At 55.7% G+C, this 10,754-nt stretch overlaps 1 protein-coding gene across 3 annotated transcripts; it reads left to right on the plus strand.

Annotated features, from left to right (window-relative positions):
* Nucleotides 1–1,058: 1,058 nt before the first annotated feature.
* FTCD (formimidoyltransferase cyclodeaminase) lies at nucleotides 1,059–10,644 on the plus strand. 3 transcript variants are annotated; one of them, XM_083865709.1, is made up of 17 exons: nucleotides 1,060–1,216; nucleotides 1,933–2,116; nucleotides 2,464–2,592; nucleotides 2,705–2,793; nucleotides 3,013–3,192; nucleotides 3,281–3,418; nucleotides 3,705–3,836; nucleotides 4,490–4,551; nucleotides 5,227–5,356; nucleotides 5,504–5,665; nucleotides 6,043–6,086; nucleotides 6,165–6,303; nucleotides 6,588–6,683; nucleotides 6,854–8,530; nucleotides 8,966–9,001; nucleotides 9,244–9,545; nucleotides 10,357–10,644. In XM_083865709.1, exons 1-14 carry the CDS (start codon nucleotides 1,163–1,165, stop codon nucleotides 6,938–6,940), a joined length of 1,626 nt encoding a protein of 541 aa, XP_083721835.1. In that variant the 5' UTR covers nucleotides 1,060–1,162; the 3' UTR covers nucleotides 6,941–8,530; nucleotides 8,966–9,001; nucleotides 9,244–9,545; nucleotides 10,357–10,644. The 3 variants fall into 3 exon arrangements, with proteins under 3 accessions (XP_083721836.1, XP_083721835.1, XP_083721837.1); XM_083865710.1 differs by lacking the exon at nucleotides 5,504–5,665 and having other exon boundaries at nucleotides 1,059–1,216; XM_083865711.1 differs by lacking the exons at nucleotides 4,490–4,551; nucleotides 5,227–5,356; nucleotides 5,504–5,665.
* Nucleotides 10,645–10,754: the final 110 nt, after the last annotated feature.

A 10,754-nucleotide genomic window follows, 5' to 3' on the forward strand; every position in this document is an offset into this window, starting at 1 on the left:
CATCCCCCTGACACAAGCTCTGCACTGGTGTTCTCCTTCCTCCGGGGAAAATCTCTGTCACCGCTGCCTTCCTCTGCTACCCAAGCTGGGGAAAGGGGGTGAGGCACAGAGGGTCCCTCAGGTGTGAGTGGGCTGGTGAGGGGGTTGGAGCGGGGGCAATAACTGTGGGGCAGAGCAGGGAGGTGATCTTGCAGGCACAGAGGCCGGGTAAAGGGCCGAATGTAGGTGTGCCAGGGCTGTGCGGGCCGGCTGCAGTGCCGGCCGGGGCGGAGGTGGCGAGCAGGCATGTGAGGCGATGTTTGCGGTGTGCTGAGCTGTGTCCGTGGTGAGCAGTGGGTGTGGAAAAAAGGAGGGCTCGTCCGGGATTTGAACCCGGGACCTCTCGCACCCTAAGCGAGAATCATACCCCTAGACCAACGAGCCAAACTGAAAAGCGTGTTTTACAACTCCCCTCTGTCCCAGGGTGTCCCGGAATATCTCGAACACTTCCTCCTCCTCCCAGAAAAACGTGCTATGATCCAGCCCAGCAGTATACCCCCCCGCCCCGCTGCGGCACTGGCGCTGTGATGGCCGAGGGGTGAAGGCGTTGAACTCGAGATGTGCATTTTCGAATCCTGCTCGCAGTGATGGGCTTTACCCGGTATCTATGGTATCCGTGGTGAAGGTCCTGCAAGAAGCTGTCCCGCACAGCTAGGAGTGGTGGCCATGTTGCAGTGACTTGCATGTCCCATGTGGTAATCACAGGATCTTGCTGATTGCAGCAGATTTTTTTCTTTCTGTCCCCCCCAGCTAGGAGTGGTGGCCATGTTGCAGTGACTTGCCTGTCCCATGTGGTAATCACAGGATCTTGCTGATTGCAGCAGATTTTTTTCCTTCATCCATTAATCGGTGCTGGTGAGTGCTGCCATCTGGCCCCACAGAGCCCTTGTGCCTGAAGCTGTGCCAAGCACAGCAGGGTCATTACCATGGTGTTTATCCAAGCCCGTTTCTGTCCCCCTGGCCATAGATCGATTCAGTTAATGAGAAACTCTGGCTTGGGAAAGAGGCCACGGGTCAGCTGCTGAAAGGCTTTTGCTCCGCAGTGGAGCAGGAAAGGGCAGGAAACCCTCAGGGTGTGAAGAGCCGAGCTGGGGGCTGAGGGGTGCAAGTAGACCCTGGGACCATGGCCAAGCTGGTGGAATGTGTCCCCAACTTCTCAGAGGGGAATAACAAAGAGGTGAGGGAATACATGGAAGGGCTGAGGGGTGGGTGGCACTGGGGTGCTGACAGCCAGGTTTCCTCCTGCAGGACAGTACCCAGTGCTAGACTCTGCCATGCTTCCTTTGCAGTGCCGCGCACCTTTCGCTACCTGGCTAGTACCAAATCCCTAAAGGTAGCTTCAGCTCCCTCATGGCACCTCGGTGAGAAGTTGGGGCTCAGACCTCCTCCACCATTGCCTGCGGGTTGCTGTAGCACCAGGTCTGGGGTTGGTCTGTGATACCCCTGCAGAGAAATATTGCTTGAAGTTGTTGTGCCAAAAGACACTGTCCAGGTTAATGGAGTCCATCCTGGGCATCAGCCTTCAACTGAACTTTGGCTCTGCTGGTGGCAGAAGAGTTTAGCAAACCCACCATGGCTGTAAAAACGCAGCCTCCTCCAGCAAAGAGGCTTTTCAGAGCCAAATGTGTTGGGAAGCTGGCAGATGGATGTATCCTCAGGAACAGCAATTTGTGCTCTGTGACATGCAGCAGCAGCCAGGTGTCTCTCCCCCATCATGGCAAGTTTGGGGACCCAGGAGTGAGCAAGGCTGCATCCCCACTGATCATGGGGCCATCCTCAACCCCCCCACCAGTGGGAACGGGGAGAGCTGAGATGTGCCCTCTCTTGAAAAGCCATGGCTGTTGTGCAATCCCAGCCATCTCAGCTGCCTTGCTCCCATCCGCTGTCTGGCAGGTGATCGATGCGGTGGCACAGGCCATCTCCCGGACATCAGGATGCGTGCTGCTGGACGTGGACGCCGGCCCCTCCACCAACCGCACTGTCTACACCTTTGTGGGGTCCCCTGAGGCCGTGGTGGAAGGGGCACTGAGCGCGGCCCGGGTGGCTGCGCAGCTCATTGACATGAGCCGACACTCAGGTGAGCTTGGGGCAGGGACTGTGCTGGCACAGAGAGGGCTGCCATGATGCTGGGACCAAGCATGGCACTGGAACAGAGACTGTGGTCACAGCCCCAGGCCTGACAGAGTTTAAGAAGTGTTTGCAATGCTCTCAGGCACATGTTGCGATTGTTGGGGCTGCCTCATGCAGGGCCAGGGGCTGGACTCAGTGATCCTGGTGGGTCCCTTTCAAAATGGGTTATTCCATGATTCTATGATTTTCTCAATCAATAGTGTCCAGTCTGTAAGAGTGGGGGAAAGGGTTATTCTCCCTCCTTATCTGCTTGTTCTTCCCACCTCTCACTCCTATATCTGCCCCACCAACCAGGTGAGCACCCTCGGATGGGAGCCTTGGATGTCTGCCCCTTTGTACCAGTGAGGAACGTCAGCATGGACGAATGTGTCACCTGCGCCCACATCTTCGGGCAGCGCTTGGCAGCAGAGCTGAGTGTGCCTGGTGAGTGGGGTCAGGAACTTCTCCACATTCCATCCCACCCTGCATGATTCCAACTGTTGGAGAAAGTCCTAGCCCCTGCCTGGTGGTGCTCACCCCTGGCTGTGTCTTGCAGTTTACCTGTATGGAGCGGCAGCACGGGATGAGAGCAGGAAAGCCTTGCCCTCCATCCGTGCTGGGGAGTATGAGGCTCTCCCTGAGAAGGTGAGTCTGGTGGTGGCACAGGCTGCGCAGACACCTGACTTGTACTTCCCTGGCTTCAGGGAGCATGCTAGGGGCTGGTGTAATCCCTTTACACCAAGAGGAGCTGGTGACACAAGTGGTCATGGCAGATTCCAGCTGGGGAAGGAGATGCCCTCCTTGGGAGAGTGGCATGTGCTCCTGGGTGGTGCCAGCCCACAAGCTCTCCTCCCTCCTCCCCAGCTTGCAAAACCAGAGTGGTCTCCTGATTTTGGGCCCCCAACTTTTGTCCCCCGGTGGGGGGCCACAGTGACAGGTGCCCGGACCTTCCTTATTGCGTACAACATCAACCTGCTGTGCACCAAGGAGCTGGCTCACCGCATTGCCCTTAACATCCGTGAGCAGGGCCGCGGCCCTAACCAGGTACTCCAGGAGCATGGGCATGCCAGAAGCGTGCCTGCCTGTCCCCACATCTCCTGGGCTGTACCCTGAATGTGGCAGTTGTTGGCAGCCCGGGCGCTTGAAGAAGGTTCAGGGAATTGGCTGGTATTTGGAGGAGGAGAACATGGCCCAGGTTTCGACAAACCTGCTGGACTTTGAGACCACACCGCTCCACACCGTCTATGAGGAGATCTGCCGCGATGCACAGGTGGGTGGCCTGGGGTGTGTGTTCCCAAGGGGGCTTCCCAAAGGATGTCTCCCATCACATTTTCTTCCCCACCCTGAGGTCTGGTTTCTCTCATGCTTAGCTCAGCTGAAGTGCTGAATAGCACAAAACCCCCAGAAATTCAGCAACTTGCTGCAAGCCCCCAGCTCCTCTGTTGAAAGCTTTTCTATGAGTTTCCCATGGCTTGGGAAAGGATGAAGACCACCAGGCTAGGGTAGTAATGGCAGCAGGGCTCTGGGGAATATCACATTTCCAATGTCCTTTGCAGAAATTGAATCTTCCTGTGGTGGGGTCTCAGCTAGTGGGGCTCATTCCCAAGAAAGCCATGCTGGACGCAGCTGAGTTTTACATCAAGAAGGAAAAACTCTTCATCCTGGAGGAGGAACAGAAGATCAGGCTGGTAATGTGGCTTCTCCTGCTACCAGCACAAGGGTCGGATCATGAGAGAGACACATCCCCCCCCCCCACCAGCCTCCCAAAGTGGTGCTGAGCAGAGATTTGGGAGTGCTCAGGCCCCAGGCATGACACTTGTCTCCAGGGTGGATTTTGGGGGGTGACAACAAGTGGGACAAGTTGCTTTATTGTACTGAGGATGCCAAGATGCACAGGGAGCAGGAATCACAACCCATGAGGACTAAGTGGGTAGCAGCTACTTGTCTTGCCTGCATGGAGGCCAGGAGGGGAAGAAGGTGTCCCCAGAGCTCAAGGATAGTGTGTGGCATTATGGGAGGCTGTCCAAGGACAGGGAGTAAGCTGGAAAGGAGGAGACAGGCTCTGTTGCTCCACTGGAGGAGGGAGGGACTTTTCCACCCTGTGGGCAACATGCTAGATAAGAGCAAGTTAATGATTTATCGGTACAGTTCCCAGTCATGTGGAGGTGACTGCACACCACCCTCGAGTCTGGGATGGGATGGGCTGGTGGTGCCGGCTGTCCTCTCCCTGGGTGGTGGCTCTGTCCCAGTGCTGACTCACCCATGGTTAATTAGCATTGGGGAATGAGGATACAGCAGGACTTAAGTGACAGAGCTGACGCAACAGAGCTGCTCATTGCAGGTGGTCAGTCGGCTGGGCCTGGACTCTCTGTCTCCATTTCACCCCCGGGAGCGCATCATCGAGTAGGGACCCACATCCTACTTCTTGTCATGGTGCCCACTCCTGCCTGGATGGGGGGATCCTGCTGCCTACATCCTGCACTCAGCTTGTTTTGGGAGTGGTGGCTCCCAGCTCCTCTTCACAGCCTGGGGACATCTCTGCTGGGTGTTGTGCAGGAAGAGGGTGGTCTCTGCTCCCGAATGCTAATGGATGTGAATGTGGAGTGAGGAAACTCCACAGGTTGTTTCAGCAGGCAGTGGGAACAGGTTTTGTGGCCAGATTTGTATGTTAAAATTCCTTATCCTATCCTCATGCAAAATTTCACTGTCTCTGATTCACGTTGCACCAGCCAGTGTGCAACATGAGTCTGTATAGGGGGAAAGGAAGAGAAATCCACTCACAAGGTGAAGTCCTTGTCACCACCCCCAGGCCATGGCTGCAGGAGTGTTTCTGTCCCACCAAATGCTGTTTGCATCAGCCTAACCTGCCTAATGCAGAGCAACCCCCACACCACCTGTGTTTCCCAGCTGTCCCCATGGGGTTCCCAGTCCTTACACTGCCCCTCAGGCTGGGTTTTTTTTGATTAGTCCCCTACTCATTCACAGGGTTGATGCTGGAGAGGGCAGTATTGGATGAGAAGGGTCTGGGTGTTGGTGGTGTTCCTGCACATGGAGGCCTCTAAATAATCTGTGCTGCAGATATTTGGTGGAGGCAGGAGAGGTGGACGGAGGGCTGGTGGCCAGGCCACTGGGTGCCTTTGTGCGAGCAGTTGGAGCGAGGTCAGCAGCGCCTGGAGGAGGCTCTGTGTCTGCAGCTGCAGGAGCCCTTGTAAGTGTCCCACACCGAGATGGAGGGCTGGGGGTCCTGGGTGTGCCAAGGGGAGCTGGCATGGTGGTAGCAGTGGGCACTGTGTCCTACTGGACGATTTACCCTGGCAGCGGAGGATTTACCCTGGTAAATCCCTGGATTTACCAGGGAGCAGCACTGGGCAGCATGGTGGGGCTGATGAGTTACGGGAAGCGACAGTTTGAGGACCTGGACCCCATCATGAGGAGGCTGATCCCTCCTTTCCACGAGGCCATGGAGGAGCTGGTGGCAATGGTGGATGCTGACTCCCGTGCCTTCAGCAGCTACATGGTGAGGACCCACCAGAGGCATCCTGCAGGGAAACAGGGGGCTTTCCAGCTGGGAGGAGGGCTGGGATGGTGCGCTCTGGATTCCTTAGGAGTATGGCTCTGATCTTAGAATCATAGAATCATTAAGGTTGGAAAAGACCTCCAAGATTATCAAGTCCAACCTTCTAAGTACATCCATGCCCACTAAGCCATATGGCAAAGTGCCATGTCTGCTTGCTTTTTGAACACTTCCAGGGACGCTAAAGCCTGGGCCTGGGGAAAGGCCATCGTCACATATGGGAGGTTTGCAAGAGCATGGGAACTATGGGGTCTGCCCCTACCCCCAGTACAAGGCATGGTCTGGGTGACAGCAGCAAACCTGCTTTTCTTTGCCTGCAGGAAGCCATGAAGCTGCCTAAGAACACCCCTGAGGAGCAGGAGAGGTGAGCTGGGCTAGTAGGGACTGGCTCACTGGGGGCACAGCCACCTAGCACTCACCCCAGTGCTGTCCCCTCTCCCAGGCGCATGTCTGCTATGCAGCAGGGGCTGAAGATAGCCGTGGGGGTGCCCTATGGCCTGGCAGAGAAGGTGAGCGGGCTCTGGCCTGGTCTGAAGGAGCTGGCACGACACTGTAACCTGGCCTGCAAATCTGACATCCAGGTATGGCCCCACCTCATACACTTGCCCTGCAAGGTGTTCCTTCATGTTCTGACTTCCAGGATGCATCTCTCCGATTGTGCTTTTAAAACTGGGCAGTGGTTTCCACCCAGTTATTCTTTGGCACCCATTTCCTGAGAATACCAATAGATTGGAAAATGCTGCGTGTTGGTGGGTGGGGCAGGGTGGGAGTCCTGCAGCGTAAGGGTCTGACCTGCTTCAGCGCTGTGTGGTGGGGCTGGTTCACCCACAGAAGGAGAGCTTCTCGCAAGCCCGACTCTTCTCAGGTGGGAGCCAAAATGCTGGAAGCGGCGGTGTTCGGAGCTTACTTCAACGTCATGATCAACCTCAAGGACATCACGGACGAGAAGTTCAAGCTTGTGGTGAGCCGGTCCGCGCGGGCGCCCCCTGGCGGTGCGGCGGAGGGGGCGAAGGTGGCGGTGACCTCGGGACCCTCGTGCCCCCTTGGGCCCCGACAGGACGCGTGGGGTTGCTCGGGGGAGGGCTCTTCTGGCCTGTCGAGTGGCAAATTACGCATCTTGTCCCCACACAGATGTCACAGAAGGTCTCTGGGCTGCTGGAAGAGGCGAAGCAAGGCTCGGCGGTCGTGCTGGCACTCCTCGACAAGCGGGTGGCCTGAGAAGGGCTCGGGGGAATGCTCTGGGGGTTCTGCAGTGGCAAATACAGCTGGGAAATACTCTTGTCCCTGCCTAGGCTCTGTTGGTATCTGCCACTAGAGAGCTGCTCTGCTCAGGCACATCCAGCATCATATCCCCTGGCTTTTCCCTGGACAAGGAGGATTTTTGCTGTCTGGGGCTTGGACCCCAGGCTCCATCCTCCCATCCCTGGGGCAGACTGTGTTGGCAGTTCCTGGGACCACAGTGATCCCAACAGAAGGGATGGCAGGATCCCTGTGGCACTGCCTGCAAGGACATCCCTGTGCATGAGCACCTCCTGACCTGGCACAGCCCCTGTGTCCAGAACCCCCCATGAAACACCCTCCTAGCTGTGTGTGACAATTCCAGCCTGTTGAATTTTCTGGGAAGGGAGCACTGCCAAACATGAGGCACCATCAGGGATGTTAGCAGGGGGGTGGGGTAGGTTGAGATGGGACAAACCCTGCACCCTCCTCTGCTGTGGTTTTCCCGGTGTTGCTGGCTCTGGCCAGCCCTGGCACCACCGCAACTTGGGGGTCTTTGAGTCAGTGAAACAGAGCCACTGCTAAGGCGCAGATGAAATGAGAGACGGGACCCTCTGATGAAACCGCAACTGAGGTTTTATTCCAACCCCAGGGCCAAGGCTCCAAGATTGAGAGATGGAGAGCAGGAGACACGGAGAGACCTCGAGCGCCTGAAGGGTTCAGTTTTTAAAGGGGGGAAAAGAACACGTGGGACAGCAGAGCATGGGGACCAATGACAGGAATTCAGGGTACATAATTTAACTTGTAGGAGGGGGAAACTCTGACTCCAACCAATCACCCAGGACTCTTCTTAGAAGTTTCCAGACACTGGGAGAGGTCTCTGGTTGACTGGCAGGAGCAGGTGCCATGTAAACAACAAGATTGACAGGTAACTGCTATTTGGTCCTAAGAATAGGAAGAATAAGCGGTAACAAGACATGAACTATGCAACATTAACACATAACATATCAGCAAAGGATAACCATCAGCGCTCATCAACCCACCGCCACACTCCTCACAGATCCTCCAAGAGGAAAACCTGAAAATCAGGGAATCCAGCCCTGCCTCCTGTCCCTGTTGACCGGGTGTGACAGCAGATACTGTGTCCTCCACCCGCACAGCGCGGCAGCACACTGAGCAGTGTCTGGCCTCTGCACCCCACTGTCCCATAGCCTCGTCTGTGGGAAGGTCACCCCTGTTCCTGGGCACTGTGCCCGAGCGGGGAGCACCGAGCCAGGGTTCATGGCAGGGTCAACTGACTTACTCCATCCACCCCTTGGCGCCGGGAGCTGGAATCACCACCCTCCATCACCTGTGTTTATTATCCCTGTGGGACCTTTGTGCCGGCTGGGAGCGGCATGTTGACGTTTCTTGTGTGCCCATGGTGACAGCGCAGTGTCACCGCTCCGGTGGCACCCTTGCCCGCCGCACCCCTGCTCAGCTGGGGCAGGGCCCCTCTATTTAACGGGTGCCCGACAGCCGGGAGAGCCGTGCTGAGGACGGGAATCCCGAGTGCTGCCGGCACTGCCTCTTCTGGGAACTTTTCTGCAGGTTTGATGAGCGCAGGGCAGCAGGGGAGCACGGGGACAGTGGGAGCATGGACACCCGTGGGTCAGAGTGCATTGTCCCCACAGCTGGCACTGCACACAGGCATGTGTCCCCAGTCCCTTGTCCTTGAGTCCCCACAACGACTCAAGCTCAGCACCAAGGCTGGGCCAGTGTGGGTTTATTTCTATTAACAATGGAAACCGCATACCTGGGCCTTGGGGGTGCATGGAGGGGAGGACAGTCACTCTGGGGATTGGCACTGTCACCGAAGGGACAGGACGGCGGTTGGGGTCTGTGGGCAGATGACACTCCTGGGGAAGCAAGCATGGTCCCTATGCTGGGGGCAGACATGTGGGACAGAGGAGATAGGTCCTAGCTGCTGGTCTGGCAATATCCCATGGCAGGAGGTGACCGATGACGTCTGTCCTTCCCTTTCAGATTGGAGACTACCGAGGATGTGTGACCCCAACCAAGGTGAGAAGCTGTGGGCCAGGCAGGGCTGCAGGTACCACACAGCCATCAGGGTTTAGAGGGGAGATCTGTGCCATGGCCACAGACACCTAGGGGGTTTACCTGCATCTCAAAGGGGTGTGGGATGTCTTGTGAGGAAGAGATAGACCAGGGTGGGCCCTTTGGGTGGAAGGGTACCCTAGCTCCCTGCACTGTCTGTCTGGGGAGAGCCTGTCTGACCACTAACAGCCCTCTCTTCTTCCTAGGCCCACCACAACCACACCTTGCAGTGTGCCCTCCTGCCCCTCCGGGATACTGTGGTCCTGGCACAGGTTCCTGCCCTGGTGGCATTGCAGTTTGCCCTGCTGCCCCTCCAGGACACCCTGGTCCTGGCACAGGTCCCTACCCTGGTGGTGTGGCAATCTGCCCTCCACACCCTGCTCCACTTGGCCAGCACACTCACGGGCACCCCCCATCAGGGCATCATCCCCACGGGCACCAGGAGCACCATAAGAAGCATGATAAGAAGCACCATAAGAAGAAGCGTTGCAAACACCATGGAGGCAAGGTAAGAGCGGGACAGCAGTGAACTCTTCCCTAATTCTGCTGCAGTCCTTTGGAGCCCCTCCCCATACCAGAGCATCCAGCCTGAGCAGCTGGGACTCTCTTCTCCTACCCTGTAGTGGCTGGAGCAAGCTGCCCAAACTTCAGTGGCTTTTCTTAGATGTGGAAACTTGTTGGATTAATAAATAGGCAAGAATGAGTAATATTAAGTGAGTAATTTGAAAAGCAATCCGTGAAATTCCTTGAAGCCATTTAAAGGGGTGACATGGCTCGGGGTGCACTAGGCAGTGTATTAAATCCTGGGACTTTGTCCTGCTCACTTGAGTGCAAGTCATGCCTCCATAATGGACATTCACTCAGTGTCTTGCAGCAGAGGAACTGTTTGCTTCCCCCTTAAAACCAAAAAAAAACTCACAAAAAAACCCCAAAAAGGAGAAGCAATTCCCTATGCTTGGAGTAGATTCTGCAGAAAATACCATTCCAGGGATGGGCACCATCCTCAGCAGGTCTGAATGAGGAACTGCTTAACAAGGTCTCACTTCCAACACTGGAGGTGAGAGCATTTCCCAAACAAATCATACCAGCAGCTCCTCTCACTGGGAAACAGCTCTGGAAGTGATCTGCTGTGACCAACGTCCTTACTGGCAGAAAGTAAGATCTTTCTGGAATTTCCTTCATTGACCTTAAGAGCCTTGTAAAAAAATCATAAAAAACCTTCAGCCCTCCCAAAATATAGGACAGCCATCACAGGGTCACTAACCCCTCTCAAGAATGCTTGTTTCCCTGCTGTCCTAAAGTTGTTTTCTCTTCCCCAGCCCTCTGGTGGCTCAAGCAGCAGCTCAAGCAGCAGCTCTGACTCTGACTGAACATCTGGCATGTCCCACCTGCTCTGCGGTGATCAGCAAAACATGAAGCCAAACTCCTTATGGGAACTGTCTGCACGTCGATCCCCTCCCTCCCCCTTCCCCTTGGAGCAGTGTTTTGCCTGCTGAGTGATTTTTCTTGTGTGTAGTTTGTAAATCCTTTGACCTAGAATCTCCAAGTCAATCCACCCTCTATCTTTTGGGAGAGCCTGCTGAAAGTCATCACATGCTATTTTTCAATCTGCTGGTCTCCGTGTGTTTTTTTTCCCAGGCAATGATGCTGGCTGCTAACATGGATCCCATAAAACTGACATTTCATGTGAGCTTTCCCATGTGTAGCAGAGGGAGTG

The sequence above is a fragment of the Zosterops lateralis genome, assembly GCF_965231275.1.
Source record: "Zosterops lateralis genome assembly, chromosome: 7".
Classification (NCBI taxonomy): Eukaryota; Metazoa; Chordata; class Aves; order Passeriformes; family Zosteropidae; genus Zosterops; species Zosterops lateralis.